The 25,536-nt window shown below is 42.8% G+C and overlaps 1 protein-coding gene across 1 annotated transcript in view; it reads right to left on the reverse strand.

Moving 5' to 3' along the window:
• Window positions 1–25,536, reverse strand: part of ADAM12 (ADAM metallopeptidase domain 12) — a 357,082-nt gene that overhangs the window by 291,575 nt on the left and 39,971 nt on the right. The window contains exon 3 of the mRNA XM_077124465.1: window positions 15,336–15,472. Within this exon, the coding sequence (XP_076980580.1) occupies window positions 15,336–15,472 (137 nt within the window). The remainder of the gene's footprint in view (window positions 1–15,335; window positions 15,473–25,536) is intronic.

Consider the following 25,536-nt stretch of genomic DNA (forward strand, 5'->3'; position numbering starts at 1 on the left):
GCAGGAGTTCACAGGTGGCTTCCCAGGGCTCTCCTGGACAAAAATCCAGAAGGGAAGTCAAGTCAGGGATGAGATGAAAGGCCAGGTATAGAAGATGAGACCGCTGTGTCCCAAACACCTTTAAAAGAGGGGTGGCACCCCCAAGAGCACCTCTTTTGTTGCTCAGATGTGGCCTCTCTCTCCAGTCAACACAACAAGCAAACTCACTGCCCTTCCCCTGTCCACGTGGGACAAGACTCCCAGGGGTGTGGATACTCTGGCATCTACTACTTCCTGGCAATATGGGACAGAAATCCTAGAATGAGCTGGGACTCAGCATCAAGGGATTGAGAAAACCTTCTTGGCCAAAAGGGGGAAGAGCAAAATGAGACAAAATAAAGTGGCAATGGCTGAGAGATTCCAAACAGAGTCGAGAGGTTATCCTGGAGGTTATTCTTATGCATTAAATGGATATCACCTTGTTAGTCAAGATGTAATGGAGAGGCTGGAGGCAACTACCTGAAACTGTAGAGCTGTGTTCCAGTAGCTGTGTTTCTTGAAGATGATTGTATAATGATATAGTTTTCACAATGTGACTGTGTGATTGTGAAAACCTGGTATCTGATGCTTTTATCTACCTTATCAATAGATGAGTAAAATATATGGCATAAAAATAAATAATAGGGGGAACATATGTTAAAATAAATTTAGTAGATCGAAATTCTAGTGATCAATGAAAGGGAGGGGTAGGAGATATGGTATTTATGAATTTTTTTCTGTTGTCTTTATTTCTTTTTCTGAACTGATACAAATGTTCTAAGAAATGATCATGATGATGACTATGCAACTATGTGATGATATTGTGAATTACTGATTATATATGTAGAATGGAATGATCATGTTAAGAATGTTTGTGTTTGTTATATTTTTTTTAAAAATTAAAAATTAATTAAAAAAAAACTAGTGAGCTCACTTTGGATGATTACATGGAATGTGAATATATATCAATAAAAAATAAATTACTAAAAAAGAAAAAAAAAACAGGGGTGGCAGATGTTGCACAGACCTGGGGCTGCCTGAGGAGCCAAGGGTGGGGAGGGAACCAAATCTGGAGGGAGGGACATGAGCGGAAGTTCCCAAGAATGTGGGGAGGGAAGTCAGATGTCCCAGGTGAGGTGAAGCAGAAACCAACTGGGGGTGATTCGGAGGTAGGCTATGTGGAGGAGGTTTATACACAGGGAAATAGAGCAGCAGTGAATTTTAGGGCTGCAGGTGGAAGACACAGCCAGTGTTTGACTCTAGGCCTGGTCATGGTTACAAGAATTGAGTATGAACCAGAGACAGAGAGGGGCAGTGCTGGCGGATCTCTCACTTTCTTTCACCAAACACTCCCACCATAATTGTGGGCTAACTAGACTGTAGAAAGGTCCAGATGCCAGCTACCCAATCTGCAGGGTCAGTTGCTTGCCACTGACAGAAGTCCTGGGGATGTCCAAGGAGGGATGCCAAGCACAGGCCCATGGAGGGGCATCTACCTCTAGGCCTGACATTGGTACAAAGCAACACCTAATAGTTGGCTCCAGTCTTCTTGGTAGAGTGTGGTCCCAGATAATACAATGGCATTAGATCAAAGTAAGGACTGAGAGGTACTGAGATCAGTTCAGACCAACTTCACAATGCTCCTTGTTATTGTGGCCAGTTTTCTGAAGCCTCTGGAGCACCTCAAGTATAAGGTGGCTTTCTAAAAACACAAACCAAATTCTTTCTTTTTTCCATCATCCCTATCCCCAAGATCCAAACTGGATCCACTATCATGACTAAGCTTCATCACAGCTTCAGTTAACTCTATGGGCCATCCTGAAAGCCTGGCTGCTCTTTAGAGCTTTATCTTAATGGGGTCAAAGAGTCAAGAGTTCTGTCTCTACTTCCAGACAAACTCTGGGAGCACCATCCATGCATAAATTGGGAAATGCCTGAATCAGTTAAGAGATATGGCATGTAAATTTTCAGGAAAAATGCAGAGTCACCTAAGGGTCCATCATTTATAGGAACTTTTGCAATAATTGGAAATTGGAAGTGCTGGAGGAAAATGCTTGATTGTTAAATTATTTATACAAATGATTTTTATCTGTTGTGCTTTTCATCAAAACTAAATAGAAAAGCACTAAACCAAAACGAAAGTCAAGATAAAATAAAGTAAATGAAATAGCTGAAAAACAGGGACTCAAAGTAACGCTAAAAACCTAACGCAAACATCTCTGGGGACTTACTATATGCCAAGTGCTATAGGCCAAGAGGACACTGGGATGTGTGATACAGCATAATTGGCTCCAAGGAGTACACAGTCTCCCATATTGGGAAACAAATAAGAAACGCAACCACTGCATGAGGATAACCTGAGCCATGATAGAGACGCAGGCATTGGGGAAGCACAACAATGACAGTGATGGAGATGAGGAAGGGTTTTAGGCAGAAAGGAGAGAGTGTAGAGGAAAACTTGGTGCAAAGCAGATGCAGGACAGGGATACGAATAAGTTGTTTTAGGTAAAGCACGATGTAAGGAAGGTGGAGAGAAGAAGACCAGGTCACCGAGGGGTTTGCATGCCCTGCATTCAAGGGTGTAGGTTTTACTCGGAAAGAAATTAACTGACTTTTGGAATGTAATGGATGTAGTATATTTTGCTTAAAAGGCGAAACTCAACTTCCTCTCTAAAATGGATGCATGCAACACTAATAGTGATATGTCGGCCCCAGTTCATTTTTATCCAGTGGTGGAACTGCCTCACCCAGAAGCATGGGGTGCTCAGGAAAGGCTGACACCCAAATTCTATGTCAGTGGATCTCCTGGTCCTTTGTTGATCACCAGGAGGGAGATGGGTACACAAGCCACACCTCCAGCTTGGTTTTATCATCACTGAAATGAGGCCCTGAGCTTGCACTAGGTCTACAGAGGACAAGATCCGCCTGGTAGCTCCCCAGACCCCTGCTCTGAACTTCACACAGACCTGCTTTCCATCTCAGACACATCCCATCTACTGCTTTGCCATTGCTTCCCTTCCTCAAACATATGCTCCAAAATATCACCTGACCTCTGAATAACCTTCAGTGGCTCTCCATTGACTTCAGAAAAGAAGCCCAACCCATTAGCATGACATTCAAGGCCCTACCTACTCGGAAAACCCTTCACCCCAAACTGAGATCCTGATAATATCTTAGCTATAATAAGTATTTAATAGTCATTTATAAAAATAAACAGAGAAAACTACAATTCACCACTCAGAGCACAGGATGCAGATGGTGGCTCAAAATCCCTGCTTCGACCCTTTCTATGGGAGGAGACGGCAATTCTGAGGGCTTCAACAGGCTTCCTCTCTGTGCGTAGAAGCTAGGTCCTGCAACTTAATTTAATGTTCCTTCCCATTTCAACTAGAAATACAGACCAAGGTCAAGACTAATGATAGCTGCTCCAGTCTCAGCTGCTTCAAATAAAATTGTTAAATTAATTTGCTGTCATGGCTGTAGGAATTTCTTGAAAGGAGTTGCATCCGAGGTTAACGGATATAATAGGCCATTCTGTGTGAGCTGAAGTTCTTGGAATCTGAAAGTATGGGCAGTTGCAACTGGTAAGGTTTCACTGAAAAATGTACATTTGTTGTCTTTGAGGATATTTACTTAACTAAAGACGTACGTCTCCACGGCTTCTGGACATTTATTTTATAGGAAAAGATCTTTAAAGCTTCTCCAACTCATTTCCCCACCTGCCAATTTTCCCTGCCAACTCTTTCCTTGTAATGCCTCCTGGTGCCAAAAGAATGTCTCCATGTTTCTGTCTGTTATAACTAACAAAAACGTATTAAATTCTTCATATTTTGACTTAAGAATGCTGGTTCTGTCTTTTTTAACTGACAGCTCCTTCTAACCCTGTCTAGGCAAGTGCAGCATGTGGTATGAAAATCAGAATATTAGTTTAGTCCTCGGAACTCGGAGGACGACCAGTTTGTGTTATGCCCATTACAGGCGTTTCCCGTGACAGCTGCATTCCCAGAAACAGTTCCAGACTGAACCAGACGAGGCTCAGTACCTGCCAGTGAAACAGCAGGCTGGAAAATCAGCCTCAAGCTCCATGGAGACCATTCTGGAGATGAACCTTAAAGAGCCCCCTGCTCCTCTTACCTAAACTCTAAGGCATGGGGTCTACAGAACAGGGATTCTGAATTTCGCCCGATAACCCCAGACGTGAAAACTGTAGGACTGCAAATGTCTGCTCTTGATGTTCCAGATGTGCAAAGACACACAGAGGCAGGCCAGTGTCCAGCCAGCCTTTGCTCCTGGAGATTGAGTCATTCCCGCATATTCCACTTAAGAGATGTGTCTGCGTTGAACACCAAAACCAGCAATAACTGCTGGCAATGCAAACACATTCCTATTAGCTGAATAGGCACTTCTGAAGATTATATGCCCCAGTGGTCTTGTTTTGAACTATAAAAGAAGGGGCTGAATTTCAAAGGAACGATGATAAAATTCTCTACCCCTGGTGGGCTCTTAACTCTTCCTTATGTTTGTACTGCAGGAAGAGTTGACACTTCCTAGAGTTCTGTTTAAGCAAGCTTCAAAGCAGCTCTGAGATGAAATAGTCTGTTTTTGTACTTTGTTTTTAAAGGGGTAAAATATCTATACTGCCTAGCACAGTACCTGGCACATAATGGGTTCTCAAATATTTGTTGATTAAATGGATTTACAAAAGCACTCCGCAGAAATGCAGGATAATCTTCAATCAGCAGTTGTTTTCTCCTCAAAAGTTCTGCATCAGAACTTTGATATGGAATCCCAATGGAATGGCTGGAATGGCAACTTGCTCCTAGGCTGGGCCCCCACGTCAGCAGCTATGCAGGTCCTACAATGCTCAGGCCTAGGGAGCGAATGGATAACCCTCGTCATGGGTTGAACTGGGTGCCCCCAAAGCCATGCTCAATTCCTAATCTCCAGTGCCTTAGAATGTGACCTCATTTGGAACGAGGGTCATTACAGTTGGAACTAGCCAAGTTAAAATGAGGTCATGCTGGGGTAGGGGGGGCCTTTAGTTTTACATGAATGGTGTCCTTCTAAGAAGGGGAGAGGAGATCAGGCAAAAGATGGGTGTGGGATGACACATGCAGAGACTGATTTAGGTCACAAGTCAAGGAACACCAAGTATGCCGGCAGCCACCAGGAGCAAGACATGGAAGAATTTCTTCCCTATGGACTTCAGAGAGAGCATGACACCATGATTTTGAACTTCTAACCTCCAAAACCATGAGACAATAAATTTCTGTTGTTTCAAGCCACCTAATTTGTGTTGCATTGTTATGGAATCTCCAGGGAACAAAAACACCCCCTCCAATTTCCATGATTTTCCATGGCAACTCTGATAAGGTGCTTAATAAACATCTGTTGGGTAAAAAAAAATGGAGGAATTGTTCAAGGTCTAAAAGCAGTCTTGTCCAAATAGTAATGGGTTCCAACTCAATAATGCATTTTAAGAGGTACAAAACAAATTTCATTTTATTTGTTTATATTCATGTTACAAGTTTGAAAGGAATAAGTACAACCAATGAATATATCAAGCTTGTATAAACTATTAACTATGGCTGCTTCTATAATTAGGAAAAAACATATAGGTGGGTGATGGCTAACCAAAGTTTGGGAAAATGTGAGTATAAAATATGTCACCCACATATCCAAACATAGCCTTGTTTTTCCATTGTGATGGTGCATATTGTACTTGTAGTGTTTCTGAATTTGGGCTGATCTGTCCACAGAGGTCTCCCTTGTAAGATATCAACTGGGATAAGATGTCTGAGTAAGATCAAGGAACCCAGCCCAGTGAATGGCACCCATGGGAGCTGTGAATCCTCATGGGGCCACAATCCCTGATCTCATTACCTCTGTATTTTCACCAATTCTATCTTAGGTTTATGGCCATGCCTTTAAATTATATGCTGAAAATTAGATTCAAGTAAAAGGAAGACCAGTAGTAGTTTCACTGAGTAAAATTGCATGTGAAAATGTTTATATCAACTGGAATAAAATCTTTTTAGGAAAAGGTTAAATTAATTTCAAGTAATTGGCTGAAAAGCAGCCTTGAAGCTTAGATCAACTTAGGAAATGTAAAACATCAGGGATAGGTCAAATACTGGAGAATTAAGAATCAATTTTAAAAAATAACTTGTTGGGGAATAGAAATTAATGATCAGGTTCTACTCTCAACAACTGATTTCATTTATGGGAAATAGCCATTCTCATTCCTTGATGGCTATAGGTAAAGTCATAAAAGGCCAAATTCCTGGTATAATTTCTCACAGACAAGTTCTGGAATTGAATACATGAAAATATAGTGTGCTTCAGCCATGACTCAACATTTAAGATTTGTTTCCTTAAAATCTAGTCAGTGCACAAACAGAATTCCTTGCATTGCCAGTTAAGAGGGCCTAGAAGTAATGACACCCCAATGACAACAAGCACACCTAGTCCTCAGATCTTGGCTTCTATGACCATTCTCCAATAAAAGGAACCAGGGCTTACTGGGGAAACAGCTGATGGTAGGATGGGGAAAGGAAATATACAAGATGAGACTAATGTATCTTATAGTGCCACAAAGCAAGAAAATGTTAATCATACAGAGATACAAAAACACAAAACACAATAAAAGAGGCATGTCAAAAGGACATAAGTCAACAGAAAGAACTCCCAATTGCCAAGGAGGAACAATTTTAGCAACAAAATGAAGTAGTACAGACTTATAACTAAAGTCTATTGTATAACTAAAAGTATACAATAATAGACATGAGTCCATACTGATATAAACAAATGACTGAACTAACGAAGGGGATAGTAGACAAATCTCACATTCAGAAGAATTTCAAATTGATTATATGTAGACACTTCATTGTCTAGGAGGTAACGCATACGTCCCCAGGCCTTAAGTGTTGGCTCTGCACAATGACTTCTTCCCAGAGTCCAATTTGAAAAGAAAATAGTTACTTTATAGTGGACACACCTGACAAGCATGACCTCAGCCAGGTCAACATCAACAGTGATAGTTCATGTTGACAGACTGTACCTTGGTATGATGTGATGAGAATAACACTTTACCTCTGTGGTCTTCCCCAAGCCCACGACCCCATTCAGTCATGAGAAAACCACCAAACAAAACCCAATTGAGGGACACTGTACAAAACTCTTGACCAATCCTCTTCAAGACTGTCAAGGTCATCAGTGACAAGGAAAGTCTGAGAAACTATCACAACTAAGAGGAGCCCAAGGAGACGTGCTGACCAAGTGTCATGTGGTGTCCTGCACGGGATCCTGGATCAGAAAAAGTCAGGTAAAAACTAAGGAAGTCTGTATAAAGTATGGGATTTAATTAATATAACATATCAACATTGGTTCATTAATTGTCACAAATGTACCATACAAATGTAAGATACAAATAGGACCAACTAGGTGAGACATATGGGAATTTGGTACCATCTTTGCAATTTTTCTGTAAATAGAAAATTGTTCTTATATAAAAGTTTCATTTAAAAAAATCTAGCAACAGCAATCTTTGAGGCCAAGGGTAGGGCTTAGAAACAAATTTTTCTTCTTATCTGGCCCAAATCTCCAATGGGCAGATTTCTGTAATTATAAATGGTCTTACATTTCCTCTTGTCTGTGATGCCCACCATTCATTCTCAGCAGGGGTGGTATCACACAAAAGGAGGTGAAAACTGGTTCTCTGGGGACAATAAATTGCCTCACTGTGACAATGGCTTGTGGCCGTCCAAAGTGAACCCTACCCAACAAAATCTCATTCCTTGGTATTTCATTTCTATGGGTAGAGAGAAATTTCATTTAAATTAAAGTCAGTTTTTCTCTTTTGACCAACAACAAGGAGATAAAGATTGCAAAGCACTGGTGTACACTACCCTAAAACACCTTAACACTTACAAAGAAGTATGTGAGAAACTGCAAAGTCAGGGTCACATTAAATTGACATAAAAGGAAAATCTCTTCCCAGGGGCTATCCAGGCAGGCTTTACGTTACCATCACATAACAGTATCATATTTGGTTGTTGTTTCTGACATAACTTCACTTGTTGCAGGCATGCTACTGAAAGGTTTAAAAACATTACTGGCTTCTTAAAGAATGAATAGGAGGATTTGGAGAATAAATCTTAACTTTAATTCTGGTTGAACAAACATATCTTTATTGCTATCTCAACTGTTCATTGAACAACTATGAAGGAAATGTCCTTGCTGTCATTTGTTGAACTTGAGAGAAATTCCAAAGTAAACTCCTTGGCGACAACTTCCTCACCCTTCACATCATATAAAATCCAACAATGACGCACATTCAACCCCTCTTGGGAAGATACGTCTCTAGTCTTACATATTTTATAGAATCATAACCCCCTCTAAAAACATGTTTACCAGGGGGCCTCAATCCTTCTATGATAGTTCTCAGGTAAATCAAACAGGCACCAGCAGACCCAAATATGAATTTTAACAAATGTACCATATTAACGTACAGATGTTAATTGGAGAAGCTGAGTGTGGCCATGTGGGAGCGCTCACGATCTGTGGATGGATGAATGACTGAAATGGAACTCATTAGATCCCTTTTCTCTGAATATTAAGCAAGTACATGTCCTGTAGCAGGTCAAACATTGGAAGTGTTACCTAAGGATTGCAGAGGAAAAAAACACTTTTGCTTAAACCACACAATAAACCACTACACCTGCTAACATCCACATTTGTTCAGTCATCTTAAAAGATGGTGAAAAAATGAAAGGCCCAGTGTTGTGATGATGCCAGAGGTGTAAAGGTAGCTGGAAGTGGGGGAGAGAGAAGTGATGCAGCCAAGTCAGCATTTTGCATTGTCAAGAGGCACGAGAAATAAGCGAATGATGGGTGAGTTGTGAAAGGAGCCCGAGAATCCCTCTTCGGGATGAGATGAAGAGCACCTCAAAGCAGCCCCACTGAGACGAGTGCAATGCCTTGCTTTCTTCTGTTTGCAGGGGTCTAAAAGGAAGAGGAAAGAGGGAAGACTCTGGCAGGGACTGGGGACGGAGCAACCCCCTCTCTCTGAAAAAAGCCACGTCTCCCTTGGAGGGGTGCAGGAGGGCACGGGGGCAGGTGCTGTCGGGGGCTGCCCACGCCTGACCAGGATGGAGAGTGAGGAGCCAGCCCCGAACCAGCCCGCAGGGGGGAGACGGTTAAAGCACTTCCGGACACCAACTGCAACAGGACAGAGAGAGAGGAAAAGCAATAAAAGGCAAGAGTCAAAAACACGTGCGAAGAAACAAGATGGAACAGGTCTCAGGAGCCAAAGAAAGCGAGGACGTCAAAGGGGAGTGAATCAGGGTCAAGAAGAGCGAGACAAGAGTTGGAGGTGTGCACTGGGTTTGGAACCTGGGGAGCCGCCTAGGACCTGGGCGAGAGCAGTTCTGATGAGTGGGGCCGAGCAGAGGCTGCTGGGAAGGAGACGGCAAGGAAGCATGTGTAGACATCACCCATCTGAGAAGCCTGTGGGATGGAAGGGATGGTTATCTGGGGTGGCAGGCAGCAGGGCTTCGAGTTCTCGGCTGCAAAGCCAAGCCAGAGAACTGTAGAGAGCCGAACCCACCTCTGCCATTTTAATCAGTAGCTACTGATAGTGGTATCTGAGACCCGCAGTTGCTAAGGGAAGCTTTGGTTTCATGTCCTAACCCGCTCGTCTTTTTATTTTCCATTTCACATACTATTGCCATAATTTCATTGTCCTGTGAGAAAGCTGGAAATTGGAAATTTCCTGGAGCGTTCAAAGGCTGAGCTCCATTTAGGTCGTCTCACGATCAATCACGCGTTGACATTTCTTCTCTGGTTCCAGGGCTAATTTTTTCAAGACATGAAAATGGAGACTGGTCCCCAAAGAAACTTTTGACTTTTGATATCACCTTACATTTGTATGGTATTTTCTAGCTTCTGAAGTATTTTTAGAGCCATTGTTTCTTCTCATTCTTACAGTGACCCTGTGAGAGAGGAAGGAGACAAACTTATACCCAAAAAAAAGCGGGATCTCTCCACTGTGCACAAAGCCAAATCCTTTCTCACCCAGCTGCTCTTTCAGGTGAGTTATCACCGGAGATGATGGCCTGGTATTTACTTGGAAAGGACAGAACAACATCCCAGTCAGATATATTTTAACCACAGATGAGACAGTGAGACAGATAAACAGGGAGAGAAAGAGAAATGGAGAAAGCGATGGAAAGACAGGGATGAACAGAGAGAAGACAATAGAGAGAGGGAGATGGAGAGGGGGGTAGACAGAAAGGGGGGGAGAAGGGAAAGAGAGGGGAGACAGGGGCAGAGAGAAGGGTGGGGAGTGCAGGAGGGAGCCCCTGGACACACGCTGCCTGAGCCAGCTGGGTGGAGCTGAGCACACCTGTGCAGGATGCAGCATCCGCTTTCTCTAGGCCATGGTCTAAATCTCCTATACTTGTTAGAATCACATGGGGGCACCTTTTTTTTTTTTTTTTAAGATACTTTATCCCAAACCAATTGTGACCAGTCGTGGGGATTGGAGCCTGGACACTGTTATATGCAAGCTTCTAGTGATTTTCCTTAGCAGCCAGGGCCGAGGAGCGCTGCAGATGGCAGGCCAGGGAGGCAGTGAGAACACATCCAAACACACCTTTATCTTGGGGGGCTGCGGGGGGTGGAGCATGCATGATGGCACCACCCCACAGCTGGCCAGGTCACACAAGTATTGTTCTCCGGCAAGTCCGGTGGGCTCTCCTCCCAAATTGGGCCCCAGTCTGAATGCTTCAGGCATCAGTGGCTAGGAGAGGCCCGAGCAGCCTCTCTCACCCTGGACAGCTGCTCCAGCCCCCTCAGTTTCCGCACTTGCTCAGTTTCCGCTCTGAGCTCCAGGGTACTGACTTCCCACAGCTGTCAGAGCTCTGTTCAAAGTCACCCACACTCCCAGTTCAACGCCCTGCACTGCCTTCCTTCCCCATCCCAGTCCTATCCCATCCAGGCCCTGGTGACCTCTATGCACGCTCTCCTCCCCCACTCTGTTCCAGCCTTCTACTCACCATTCCATCCACCAGGCTACACTCCCCAGTCTTTGCATGATTGGCTCGCTGTCACTTGGTACAGGTACCCACTCGAATGCCACCTCTACAGGGAAGCCTTTCCTGCCACCTCATCCACAACGGCACCCCACCTCTGGCCCTGTACCTCAGCCTTCTGGAGTTTTCTTCCTCTAAGCATATGTCTCATTTCCCTTTCCCACTGTGTGTGTGTGTTGGGGGGGGGGGGGGGATCCGTAAGGGCAGAGGCTGAGCTCCCACCCCAAAAGCAAACAGTACCTATTGACAGGACTAAGATAAATCAGAATGCAGAATAAAGGATATCATGGCCCATATTTTCAAACCTCAACCTCTGTGTGAAATCAAAGGGAGAGATGTTTATTTGGTGCAAAATCTATATTTTGGGTAGAGCATTACCTAATTTAACTTGTATGATCAGTTTACTTGAATACCGTAAGTACATGGAATCTTAAATAGGGCATGAGATCTTGTTGGTTTGTATAGGTTAGTGTGATCCCAGAGTAATCTGGGCAGTGAATAAAGAAATATTTGTGAAGTCCCCTTGGGAGACTGGGGAGAAAGGAGGAAATATTCAACTTCCACATCTGGGGAATTCCTGATATTCTCACAAGCACTGGGGACAACCAATTCAATAGGCTGGGCCCCCAGTCTTGGGGCTCACCCCTATGAAGCTTATTCCTTCAATGGAGAAGTTAAGCCTACTGATAGTTAGGCCTAAGAGTCACCCCCAGAGAGCCTCTTTTGTTGCTCAGATGTGGTCTCTCTCTCTAAGCCAAATCAGTAGGTGAACTCACTGCCCACCCCCCTATGTGGGACATGACTGCCAGGGGTATAAATCTCCCTGGCAATATGGGACCTGACTCCCAGGGATGAGCTGGGACCCAACATCATCGGAATGAAAAAGCCTTCTTGACCAAAATGGGGAAGAGAGAAATGACACAAAATAAAGTTTAAGTGGCTGAGAGATTTCAAACAGAGTTTGAGAGGTTATCCTGGAGGTTATTCTTACGCATTATATAGATGTCTCTTTTTAGTTTATGGTGTATTGGAGTGGCTGGAGGGAAGTACCTGAAACTGTTGAGCTGTGTTCCAGTAGCCTTGATTTTTGAAGATGACTGTATAACTATATAGCTTACAGTGTGACTGTGTGATTGTGAAAACCTCGTGTCTGAGGCTCCTTTTATCCAGGGTATGGACAGATGACTTTTAAAAAAATAAGGTTAAAAAAATAAATAATAGGGGGAGATAAAGGGTGAAAATTGAGTAGATTGAACTACTGTCCATCAATGAGAGGGAGGGGTAAGGGGTATAGGATGCATGAATTCTTTCTTTTTCTTTTTATTTCTTTTTCTGGAGTGATGCAAATGTTCTCAAAATGATCGTGGTGAAGAATACACAACACTGTGACGGAAAAACAAAGCAAAACAACCACAGTGCCCCGGGCACTGCATGCATGTGACGGGACCTGTGGATTCTGTGAGCGAATGACTGGTTCATTGACCCCCCCACACCACCACCCGCCCCCGGCCTTGCAGGGCGTGCAGATCAGAACACCTGCAGGATGGGGTCTGCAGGACGGGGTCTGGGTGGGGGGATCAGAGCGAGGCCATCGGAATCATACTGCGAAATGCACCGTCCTGCAGACATGGGGTGCCTCCTCGGAAGGTCTCAAGCAGGATTGTGACAAGTTAGAGCTTTGTTTTAGGAAAAGGGAAAGTTGCCTGGAGGGAGCCCGAGGGTCCTGGAATCTGAGGTGGCCTTTCTCTAGACCCTGGGGCTAGTGGCATTCCCAACTAGAAGCTTCCAGTTCAGGTTTCCCGGCCTTGTGAAGGTCACCCAGATGGAAGCAGAAGTTAGAAGTGGGACGTCGCTATATAAGTAAGAAATGCCCTTCGTGGTCACCAATACTGCACATCTCACCTCTGGGAATAATAATTACAAAGAATATTGTCGTTTGCTACGTCCCATCAAAGCACAATAATTATTAGAGGGAGACGGGCACAGATTTTCCTCTTCTCACAATAAATTTGTTTTCCGTTGGCTCCGATGTCAGCAGTGAGGTCATAGGTGGCCCCTTGGGCCTGACCCCATGTGGAATCTTGGCCCCTGCCACTTTCCATCACCCGAGTCTGCCCATCCGCCTCGTTTCCCACGCTCCAAACTCCCCAGGCCCCTCCCTGCTCCTTGCACATGCCAGCGTTACACACGCCAGCATCACACACACTCTATTCTTCATGTGACTGGCTCTTTTAATCTTGTTGAGAAAGTTTGCTGGCCCATCATATTCTTAGAGAGAACTCTCCTGGCCCATGCAGCAAATTCCATCTCTCCTGTTGGCTAGCTCTTTCTTTTGCAATTGGTATGCATTTTAAATAGGTTCCTCCCCCTCCCCCTCCCTCTCCCCTCCCCCTCCCCCTCCCCCCCCCCAGCTAGAACACGAGTTGCAGGGCCAGGAAGCTTGTCCGTAGCAGGCACTTCAGAGGTGTGCGGTTAAAAACTGGCCGAATGAGGGAGCAGGGGAGCAAAGATTAAACCAAGGAGGCCGAAAAACAAGAAAGCAAATCTAAAAGTCCACCTTCCAAGGGCCGGCGGGCAGGGCTGTGCTGCACAAATATTCATCAGCTCAAGGATGCTGCAAACATCGATTTAAGTTACACTCTGCTAAAGTGGCTTAAAATGAAGACCTGCTTGTCTACGAAGATGGTACTGGTGGCCCACAACCATGAAGTCATGAACTTGGCCAGGAGTAGATAGGCCTGATTGTTCCCCAAGATGCCTGAGGATGTCTTTGAGGTGGATGGTTGGCAGGAAGGATGAGGCTGGAGTCCAGAAAGCAGAGCAAATCTATACTAGTTCAACCCAGTGGTGAACCTCATCAGCTTGGTGCTCTGATTTCCCACCCAGGTAGGGTTGCTGGGTGAAATATAGGAAGTTCAGTTAGGCTTGGAGTTCAGATAAACAATGAATAGCTTTTTTAGTATAAGTATGTCCCATACAATACTCGGGATATACTTTATCCTAAAAGTCATTATTTATATTTTTATTTGCTGAATCTGGCAACCCTCTCCCCAGGAAAAACCCTATTATGGCTTCTACCACCCAAGAAATATTAGGTTGTTCCACATTTTTATGTTAGTATTTTGAAATAATTTTAAAGAGGTATGTTTTCTTTATAAAACATTTCTCTCCTCTTTTTCTGCATCTATCATATTTCTAATTTTGCTGAATAGTGGTGTGACAGGATTTTCTTTAATATTTTAAGTTTTTCTTCCAGAAAACATTGTCAACATCACCATGCTTGGCTTGTACTTTTTATATTCAATTTGCAACAGTCTCCATGAAACCAAAATATTCAGAATGTGCAGATTTTGGTATTTGAGTCCTATAATCAGAGCTCCAGACTTTCTTAATGCGGTTCAAATTGCAAACATTACTATAGTAGATCAAATGAATGATGTAAATCATATTATCCCAGCTCACATAAAAGTGGTCCACTGCACCCCTTCCCCAGAAATTTATACAGGATGTTCTCAGTCTCAACTGTTCTGTAAGAAAAAAATCTGTTTTCTATTATGAAAGATGATCTAAAAATAGTTCCATATTAACAGAAAGACAGAGCCATCTGTATGATCTCTCTGAAGAGCTCATATTTCTATAGATTATATCACTTTTCAATTGTTCCTACAAGTTTTGAAATTTAAGGAAGTCATGTTGATTTGGCAGATAAAATGTGTCTAAATATTAAACATAATCACTTAATTCTTTTAAACTTATCCCTTTATATCACAGAATACTCAAACCAAACTTGTGCCAAAGTGAGCCAAAGTATAAAATTGCCTTAAATCCCATGGCAAAGGCCTTTTATAAAGTTGCAGAGAAATGTTTCTAGCAGTAATCGATCAACTAAATCAGAATGTTAATAAAATAGACACAAATAGAGAAAAGTACCTGGCACTCAAATAAAATCAGCATGGAAAACATATACATGGTAATATGATCAATGGGAACCAATTGAAAAATAATTTTCAGTGTAGACAATATTGTGCTTGCTCATCAAAACTGTTACATCAAAACTAGTTGGTATTTTCTCTTAAGAATGAACCTTTCATTCTAGGAGGATAGTTACTAAAATGGGCAAAAACAAGACTGGAATAAAAGAATATTAATACAGCTAATGGGATTTTAAAACTTCTGCAGTCTTAAAGCCAAGGCAGCGGCGGGGCGGAGGGGTAGACAACTGACCTTTGAGTCGGCATTCTCCATTGGGTTCCAGGGGTCTCCATTCAAAAGAGAGGCACTGGCAACTTCATAAGCGTCTCCTTGATCCCTCGTCTGGGTCTGCTGCACAGAAGGCACTAATTGACTGCCCACGGTCACCCCTAGAACAAAAGGGAAAGAGCCCAGCGCTTCATTTCAGGGAGTGAAGTTTGCCATCAGAAGCTTATTACATAAATGAGTTAGTGAAAATATTTGGAAGTAGAATAAGCCCAGGGAAATGCTACAATCTATTAAATAAAGTTAAGTGTTAAAACTGCTGAAATCCCTTTCAATTTAGCCATAAAATTTTGTAACTTAAAAAAAAAAATTTTTTTTTTTTTTACAACACATAGCACATGCTGGGCTATTGCCATCATCAAGGAAATAATTTGTTCCTTTGACGAGAAACAAAAATGTAGTGGTAGTGACCTTTAAAAATGATAAATTTATGCTTTGCTTCAGCTCTCTCTTAAAAGTCTTAAGGCTTTAACTGCATTAAGCTAAATTCATTTACTTAAGTCCCAGCGAATTTCTTCAACAAAATGCCAATTCTCCTCTCTGTACTTCTGCAGCCTGGTTTTATATGCTTTAGTAAGTGAGTCTATGGACAAAATTAATTTGCTAGGTCCAACCAACTAGACTGCTTTATGTGAGAAAAGAAGTCAAAGCATTCAATGAAGTTATTATATAATCTTGTTTCTTGGGGGTCTCTTTTGTGGAAGTTGATATATTGACAGAGGTTCAATTCAGCTTCATTTCCATAAATAATCCAAATGGAAAGTGTAACATTGTCCTTCCCGGGAGAGTATGTCATCTTCTTAACAAATGCAGCAATTTCCCTGGGCTTGCTCTCCTCTAGGTCACACCCCAGCTGCTTGGTGCAGCTATGACATATCTTCCAGGGTAAATGATGGGACCAGATCCCCTCACATGTTATTCCCATTTCTTCAACCAGGACTCATGATCTTCAGAGCTGAGTCATAGCAGCAGTTTTAAGTTACTAAAGCGTTCACATTTATTGGGCACAAATGGTACTGAAATTTTAATCCTAGACATTTTACAGTTCCCTGAATACTTCTGAATGCACACCATTTTATCATCTTCAACATGAAAGTTTGCAGTTGTGTTCAGGTTACAAAGGGATCACCGCTCTACTGTTAACGGACACAGCCGCTCTAGAAAACTCTCAAGCTCATCCCGAAGCATTTAAAATTTCCAGTTGTTGAGGGCTGAGCGGGTGAGCAGCAGGATGGACAAAGCCATGGACATGGCTGGGGGCAGAGAGCAGGACCTGGCCCCTTGGCCATATGAGGAAGAGAGAGGGAGGGGTCTTGGGCATAGACTGAGAACAGACCAGGACAGATGGCGTTCAGAGCTTAGCTGAGTCTTCCAGGACAACCTGCAGTCAAGAGGTAAGCGTCAGGCATTACAGGCAGAGGGAGCTGGCTCCAGGAGTGACATTGTGGACATTCAGCAAAGGACAGGCCAGAGGCGAGAAGAAGGGGCAATTTGAGGTGAAGACAACAGGTCTCAAGTGGGTTCCCACTGGCTGCAGAGGTGGCAGCCACTGGCAGCATGGAGCTCTTAAATCTAGGAGCCTCCTTCTGTGGCCTAAATTCAGGAGCATCACCTGTTAGCAGTGGGTCCCTGGCCCTGTTGTTTGTCCACTTGTCACTCACCCCCTTATTGCCAAGGATTTACTAACTGCTCTTATGACAGGTACTATTTAGATGCTCTAGACCTGCTGGCCTCCTTTCTAGTAGCCCAGATGTGGGACCGTGTCCACACTGCTGGAAGCCTCATCTCTTACATTCAGCTCCACCCCAGAAAACTCAGCTCATCTGAGTTCCATGCATCCTAGAGGGGGTGCAGATAAAGCTCCCCCATGACTCAGATTCTCACAATGGGAGACAGATGGCTAAATGAGTGAGACCATTTCAGAGTGACAAATACTTCTAACCAACAAGGCTGCTAGAATTTTCTGTTAGTAAAAACAGAAAGCCTCTTGAAATCTATTTTATTGATTTCTAAATAAAAAGTTAATAAAATCAACAGGGTGATATGGTGGAAAGGCTGGGAGGGCCTATCCTTGACGGACAGGCTAGGGAAGACATGTCTTGTTGTCGGGGGCGGGGAAGGTAAGGGGGTGTGGGTATAAGCTGAGCCCTGGAAATGAGAACAGTCCAGTTCCATCAAGAGCCATGGAAAGAACCTAACAGCAGAGGGGCACAAGTGCTTTCCTGTTTCAAAAGGTGAGATAGTGTGGCCAGGCCCAAGGGAGAACGAATACACATCAAGAATGTATTATGATCATGGTGTCTGGCCAGTGGGAATGCTGAAGCCACGTCAGCTGGTTTCCTCACCATCATTCTCAGAGCTTTGCCATGACCCAGGTCTCTTGCTCAGGAGCCTCAGTGGAATCTACTTCTTGGAATATACAGAAACAAAGAGTTCTGATCCAGTTACACAATTCCTGCAGAGCCAACCAACACATTGCAACTAACTGAGCTTCTCTAATAAAAGACGGGCATGTAATTTGAATTAGATTAAAGTGACTGAAATAGCAGCAATTACGGAGTGAAAATTGGCAATCCAACTGCAGTTTCCCCTCAACCACTGAAAACCATGCCAGGTGCCAAGAGTTACAATGAGCATTATTTTAATTTTTCAAAAAGTAGGATAAAACTGTTAAGAAAAATGATTGCAAACATATTTACATTTCCTTTACATAGACCAGTACAACTATAAGCTGCTCCTGGCAGTTATAAATTAGCTCACCAATGCAAGTGAATTGTTAAATTGAGTCATTCATCACAAATCCAATTGTCCAAGAGCACATCAAACCAGCGGAGAAAGAATTCTAAAAACGCTCCTGGTGTACTGGAGTACTGTATCACCCACCACCCAGGAGAAGGGAGGACAGGATGGGTTTCATGGGTATTCCTACCATGATACTGAAAACCCTGGAATATTCGCATCCAGGCCTTACTTAGAGAAAAGATCTCTGTGCTTAATAAAGTCACTTGAGCAGCTGTGTGTCTGAGAAGGAGATGCTGTGACGAAGCCCTGGTCCAACCCATAGGATGCCTTGGTCAGCGGTGGGGAGCCAGGGAGGTCGTGGTGGGACCTCCCATTTGAGAATCAGGCTGAGGCTGCACAAACCCAATGTAGGGAATGTCCTTAACCCTGTGGACCTTTGAATCTTTTTCCTCCAAGGCTCCTGGTGGCAGAGAGGGTCACAGCCATTTAGCCCCCTGAAGGCAAAGCGTTCCAACAACCGAACACCATCTCCCTTTTCACCTACATATTCCAGCCTCTAAACCCAAGAGAAGCCCCTTTTTGGCTGATTTGCTTTTCTTGCAAGAGGCTTTTATTTCTAAACATTCCAAGGAAAACTTAGAGGCAGGCTGCCAGCACTTGTAGAACATTGTGCAACCTTTTTAAGAAATTGAGTAACTGCATTATTTGCTGAGTACAGTATTTATTATCTATGTACATGGATAATGAAGCCATCTCTCAGCTCTTTAATTGCTTGCCCAACACGCCCCCAGCAGTATCTGCAGTCAGTATACTGTCTCTTATGAGCTTTGCTTATGTATTTATACACTGGTATTTCTTTTAGATGGTGCAAATAAAAATTTTATTTGTGCTGCATGGATAGACAGAATAAATTATGCACAGCTGTGAGATATCAGAATGTATTTTATAGAGTGATCCTGTTGACAAACCATAAAAGCACATCTTGAATGATGTGTACATTCAGCGCCTAGAAACCCAGAGGAAAATATATGACCTTATAAAATATATGGTTTGCTGACATTTTAGGTTTTTTTTTTTTTCATAACATTTGAGCATCAAGGACAGTCACAGTTACCTAAACAAAAACATCGATGGCTTATGGTGGGGAGGAACTTTCCACTTTTTTGCCTTTGGGCAGCCTTATGCACTGTTTGTCCTTCTGAGGATTATGACCATCTCGCTGGAGCTTCATGGCAGGGAAAATGTATATTAGATTATTTGAGTTTCTTATCTTCTGTAACAATCAATTCTGGCTTTCCCCGGGATGTGTGTGTGCCTACTTTGTTTGTCTTCTTGTCTGAGTTTGTCATCTTCAGACTTGACTGAGGGTGGTTAGGAAAAACGTGACATTTGGAAAAAAGTTCCTCAGGCAGGACTCTTTGCAGCAGTGGCTTTTAAGGTCATGGAAAAGCCTGGCAAATAAGACACTTCCAAAAGAAGCCTCCGGATCTCCCCTGTCCTCCCCACCACGAGTCACCCCAAGCCTGGCTGGCCATGTAAGGCCTGCCCCATCCCTGCTGCAACCCACCCTTCTTTGGCCGGCTCCCTAAAGGAGGCACTGGGAGAAGAAGAACCAAGTAGAAGCTTCTCTGACACCCACCAAAGCTTCAAACTGCCTTCCCAGCAGCTCTGAGATGCAGTGAACTATGAACATCATGGAGTCACTGACCAGGTCCTGGGCCTGCATCCTCCTTTATGTACTGCCTTGGGTGAAAGTCTGCCTTTGAAGTTGTACCCACCACTAAAGGGGAACCAGATTCTCTACCCTCATGATTCTCACAGGGTTAATGGAGTTCAAGCAAGTCAAAGCAGTAAAAGGGTTTTCAAAAAACTTAATGCCTAAGGCCAACCTAGGATACTGAAATCCAAGTTCCGAGACTTTTAAGGCAGGGTTTGTCTAGCCACATGGTGATAATTAGAAAATGTCAGGGATCAGGTGTTTACTGGTATCCACTTAAGCCACCCAGTAGGTATCTGGGGAAACAAATTGTGGTGAAATTGCCAGGCAGGATAAAGTAAGTATCACACCTGGAGTTCTGGCTTTAAAAGGAAATCGTTATCAACACCTACATGAAACCTAAGAGAGAAGAATCAATCTGAGATGCCAGAAATAAAATTAAGATAGATATTCTTGTGAAAACCTGGTAGAAAAACAAATTGAGCCATTATGAGCTGCAAAAAAAAAAAAAGCCTAGGACAAGGCCCAAGTAACTCACAAAGCCTTTTCCTTAGCCCCAAATATCTGAGACCTGAAGAAAAGCCTATGGAACTGTCTGAACAGCTGCTTATTTCAGGGTAATATGATGGCGATACTCCCATCAAGGGCAAAGATGTCTTGGGTTCAGCCTCCCATCTACAACCTTCACCAAATCACCATGCCACCTCTCAGCTTCTCTGAGTAGACCTTAGGGATGGTATTTTAAAATGCCATAGTTCAAGGATACTCAAAAGAACCAATAGCAAAAGGAAATCTGAAAATTTAGTCATGTGAAAGTGGAGACACCTGGCAAGCATGACCTCGGCCAGGTGGTCAAGGTCAACTTCAACAGCGAGAAGTCATACTGACTGCCGGGAGCCTCCATATGTGATGAAAATGGCACTTGAACTCTGTGACCTTCCTTCCCCTAAGGCACAACCCCATCCAATCTTGAGAACACCATCAGACATTCCATCAGAGGGGCACCCTGCAGAACACCTGACTGCCCTCCTCCAAACTGTCAAGGCCATCAAGAGCAAGGACAGTCTGAGAAACTGTCACAGCCAAGAACAACCTAAGGAGATGTGATAACTAAATGTCATGGGGGGTCCTGGATGAGTTCCTGGAACAGAAAGAGGACCTTAGTGCAAACTAAGGAAATCTGGATAAAGTGCAGGCTTAAGTTAATGCGTCAATATTGGTTTATTAATTGTAACAAATGATTCATGCTAATTAATGTAAGATGTAACATTAATTAATTAATTTAAGTAACAGGGGAAGTGGGTGTGAAGTACATGGTAACTCTCTGTATTGTCTCAGTTTCCCCACTATTTCCTATTGCCTCAATTTTTCAGTAGATCTAAAAACATCTAAAATTGTAGTAAAAAAAAACAACATAAAAACAAAGTCTATTAATCGTATTTAAATAGGACTGAATTTTGCAAGAATAATAGTGTCGTTGTGAATAAAGGCCACAGAAATGGCTGGTCTTCTCTGAAGTTTCCAAACTTCAGCAAATAGGAGTGTTTGCTATTCACCTCTTCTGACATTGCTATTTGTCCAGACAAAGGAAAAGACATGGTTAACTGCAGTCAACCTAAAAGCTAAAGTAGTTGAGTTAACTGATGAGGGTTCCTAGGGTATAAAAGGCAGAGATACATTAAAACAGTCAAGTGGCTGAAAGGCCTTTTCTAAATACTCCAGGCTGCTCTAAAGAACCCAGAGACAATTAGTTGAAACAAAACCTCACCATCTTTGGGTTAATGGCTGCAAAGCTCTGGGAGAGCAGATGGGGTAGAAAGAGGGACTGTCAATCACTTGGGAAGATGACACCAAGCAACTGTCATGTAAAGATACTGATAACAGTGTTGAAACAGAATCCAGATTCTCAGAGAAGCTAAACTGTAGCTATCTGCTCTGGCAGGTTATGTTAACCAGAACCAGCCTGGTAGGAGAAAAGCACAGTATGTTGAGTGAGACGACATCCCACATCCACCACACACTTAATGTGAAGAGTCTTGGGCAAGTTCCATGCAACCCTTGAAATTTGTATTCTTTTTTTTACTATGTCAAGCAAGGCTCTAAGTCACCGTCTACTGCAAAGGGCTGGCAAGAAGACCAAGTGTGATTGTGAAGGCAAAAATGTACATGGATGTCACTTAGTTCCACTTTATTTTTTATTAAATCAGCCTTTCAAAAGAAATACCTTAAAATACTCATTTGTTTTCTTTGAATTTTAGAGCTATGAATTCATTATGTTTTTCTTCTTTATATTTATGTATACTTCTGACTTTTCTATAATCACCACATCCTACTTTATGATGAAAAAAAAATAAACCTAAAAAAAAAGTCCATCATTTGTACTCATGGTGACAAACCAAATGATTGAATGCTTTGCTTTCTTACCAGTTTTTCTAGCTCATAGCTTTGGGCAAGCTAGAGGACAGAACTCATTTGAAAATAAAAGCAATCAAGTACTATGGAACAATTACAATTCTGAAAAGATGTTTTATATGTCATTGTGAAATTCAAAGAAACCTAGTTATAGCTTCCCATAAATGTTTCAAATGGATTCATACCCCAAGCACTAGTTGTCTCTACTGCACATAAAAATAACTTTTCATGTCCATAGTTCCTCCCATCTGTGGGAAGCAAATTCATTTACAACATTAACGTATATTTTTATACCCTTTTGTTGGTCAGTGGATGCGAACACGGATCCATTTCACAAATAAGACTGAACTATAAATTTGTGCAGGCGTTTTGCTAATGTTGCCCCATAAACAAACAGCAGAACTAATGATAAAACCAAGCCCATTGCATTTCAAATATATTAATTCACTATGCCCCTCATAGGGCAGAGACATGCTATAGGAATTCATTTCCATACGCTTGGGGCTGGGGGTGCGGCAGAATTCTCCAATATTCTCCTTACAAGAAATGAAGTAGAGGGAAAACTAGATTAAAAAACAAAAACAAAAACCCAGCTATACTCCAGGAACAATTTTTGGAAGCTAACAGCAAAGGGTAAAAATGGAAATTAGCTCATCCCATTCCCTATTGTCAGCTCCTCAAGTGAAATTAAACCACCACCACCACCAAGGAAGTAATTCTGCATTTACACTGAAGATGCAGCTCCACCTAGCCACACTCTCTACTGTCCCAGCTGTAAGTATCTGGCATCGTTAATGGTCTTCCGCCAAAACATACTCTCCACTTCCGGCAGGACCTGGTGAACCTGCCTTTCTCCAACTTCTCTGGCCAGGCCTGGCCTTCCTCCTCTAGGCCCTTCTCCCTGGCCTCCTTTTGATGACAATTCCCCAAATCTCAGCTCTTGACCATCTGCCCTTTCTCCCTTTACTGTCCCTCAGAGAACTTAATTTTTAAGCTGATGTTGCCCAAATCGCTAATTTTCCGTCAGTCATTTCACCCAAGGACAGTCTAGATTACAATATCTACTGTTTATTGTAATTTCAATGCTGTGTCACCATCACCACCTCAAATTCAACATGCCTAAAAAGCCAAAAGTTTCAGCTCAATCCTCAGGCCCAAACATACACACAAATTTCTATCACTCTTGTCTCGTCAAAGCCATCCCCTTTCTACTGTACCTCCTTAAGTCACATTACTCAGTGCTTCTTAGTCAAAAACTCCATCTGAGTATTTGTGCTTTGTTTTGCCTTCTTTTGGTTTATAACTACTCCCCGACTTCTTAACTGAATACTTCTAGACAGCCTTATCGATTGCAGGTTCTTCCTTTACCCATCTTAAAGGACATGGGCATTTGATCAGAGCAAATATCTTTGGTAGCATTTTTCAGCAAGAGAATATCAGTGTAAATGCTCAAAAGCTGTTGAGAATTTGGTGAATTCTAGAAATAGAAAGGTGGTCCCTAGGCTAACAGGGAGTAAGCAATGGGGTGGAAGAGCCAAGTGAGTGGAAGGCAGGGCTCAGACCATGGTGGGCCCTCCAAGGCTTGCTGGTTTGGAGCTGCTATGTACCCCAGTAAAGGTTCTGTTCTTTTAACCCATTCTCATAGGTGCGGACTTATTGTAGATATGACCTTTTGATTTGGTTGTTTCAACTGAGATGTGACCTACCGAATTAAAAAGTGGGCCTTAATTCTTTACTGGAATCCTTTAGAGGGGATAAAAGACAGAAAAACATAGAGAGAGCTTATAGAGCTCAGAGAAATACCCAGAGAGAACTTATAGCAGGATCTGAAAGCAAAAAACAAAACAAAACAAAACAGAAATGCCTTGCTATCTGACAGAAGAACCCCAGATGCCAGCAGCCTTTCTTCAGAGAAGGTATTGTCCTGTTATTGCCTTAATTAGGACATTTTCATGGCCTTGGAATTGTAAATTTGTGAACTACTAAATCCCCATTGTAAAAGCCAACCCATTTCTGGTACTTTGCATTCCAGCTGCTTTAGCAAACTGAAAAACAAGACAAGGAGTATATTGTGAATGCAACGGAGAGCCCTTCTTTAGCATTTTGCAGGGCAAGTCTGGCTCCCATTTGACACATCTCTGCCTGAGAATGGATTTGTTCAAAAGCTGGAGAATGAACAAGAAATCTGCACAGGGCCCAACACGGTGCTGCATTTAGATCACATAGTGAACGAACAAGATGGTGAACACCAACTGAACTCCTGTTAGGTGCTAAGTCCCACTGTAATCCCTTTACAAATTTAACCTGTTTAAACCTGAAAACCCTGTAATATGTTTTTCCATGTAATAGATGAGGAAACTGAGGCACGGAGAAGTTAAGCAACTTTCTCAGGGTAACACAAATCATGAAGGCAAAGCCACAAAATCAGACCCAGACAGCCAGGTTCTGGGATCTGAGTTCTTAACCACGAGTCCATGGTAAATAAACAATCACTCTGGCCAGGAGATACTTGGAGTAAAATTCAAACTTCTTTCCTGGGTTATACACAATCTGGAACCCCATCTCCTGAGCGCTCCATCTTGCTGACTCTCCTGCACCCACAGTGACCACCCTTTTGACTCTTTAATAGGCCACCTTGTCTCCTGCCTCATGTTCTTTGAGTTTGCTGTTTCCTCTGCTGAGAAGATTCTATTCTCCAACATTAGCATGCTCCAACAGCTAATTCTTTAGTACTCAGCTCAAACTACCTCTACAAAGCTGACCTCTGTCACCCTAGGTAAGCAACTTTCCACCCAGCCCAAGCCATCATCCTTTTAGCTCCTCTCATTGCACTTATCAGTTTTATTTATTTACAGCTTTGTCTGTCTCTATCATCCCCAATCTACGGTGGGAATATGGAGAGGAAGGGTGCTATATACTCAGGTGAAGACAAGCATTTGTCCAAGGGATGATTACTAAACAGATGCCAAGTTTCCAAGGTCTCCTTTTGGTCAGCATGGTTCAGCAGTAGAAGTCTTGGAGTTTGGTTCTCACCTTGGAGGTTCTGATGGGGTTTTTTTGTGTTTTTTTAGCTCACCCAGCAACATCTGTTCCATGCGGGTCGATGCACAAGAATGAAATCCACGCAAGTCTTATTTATAAGCCAGAATTCCAATTTACTTACTTCTAATGAGAAAGAACTGCCATGCCAACCAGAACTCTTGTCTAAGACATTTTGCTTGTTACCTTCCCAGCAGGAAAGCTTCCCTGAGGAGCCGAATTAAGATCAGAACAGGACAGTCCACAGAGGCACTGGGA

This window comes from Tamandua tetradactyla, chromosome 13 (genome assembly GCF_023851605.1).
Source record: "Tamandua tetradactyla isolate mTamTet1 chromosome 13, mTamTet1.pri, whole genome shotgun sequence".
Lineage (NCBI taxonomy): Eukaryota > Metazoa > Chordata > Mammalia > Pilosa > Myrmecophagidae > Tamandua > Tamandua tetradactyla.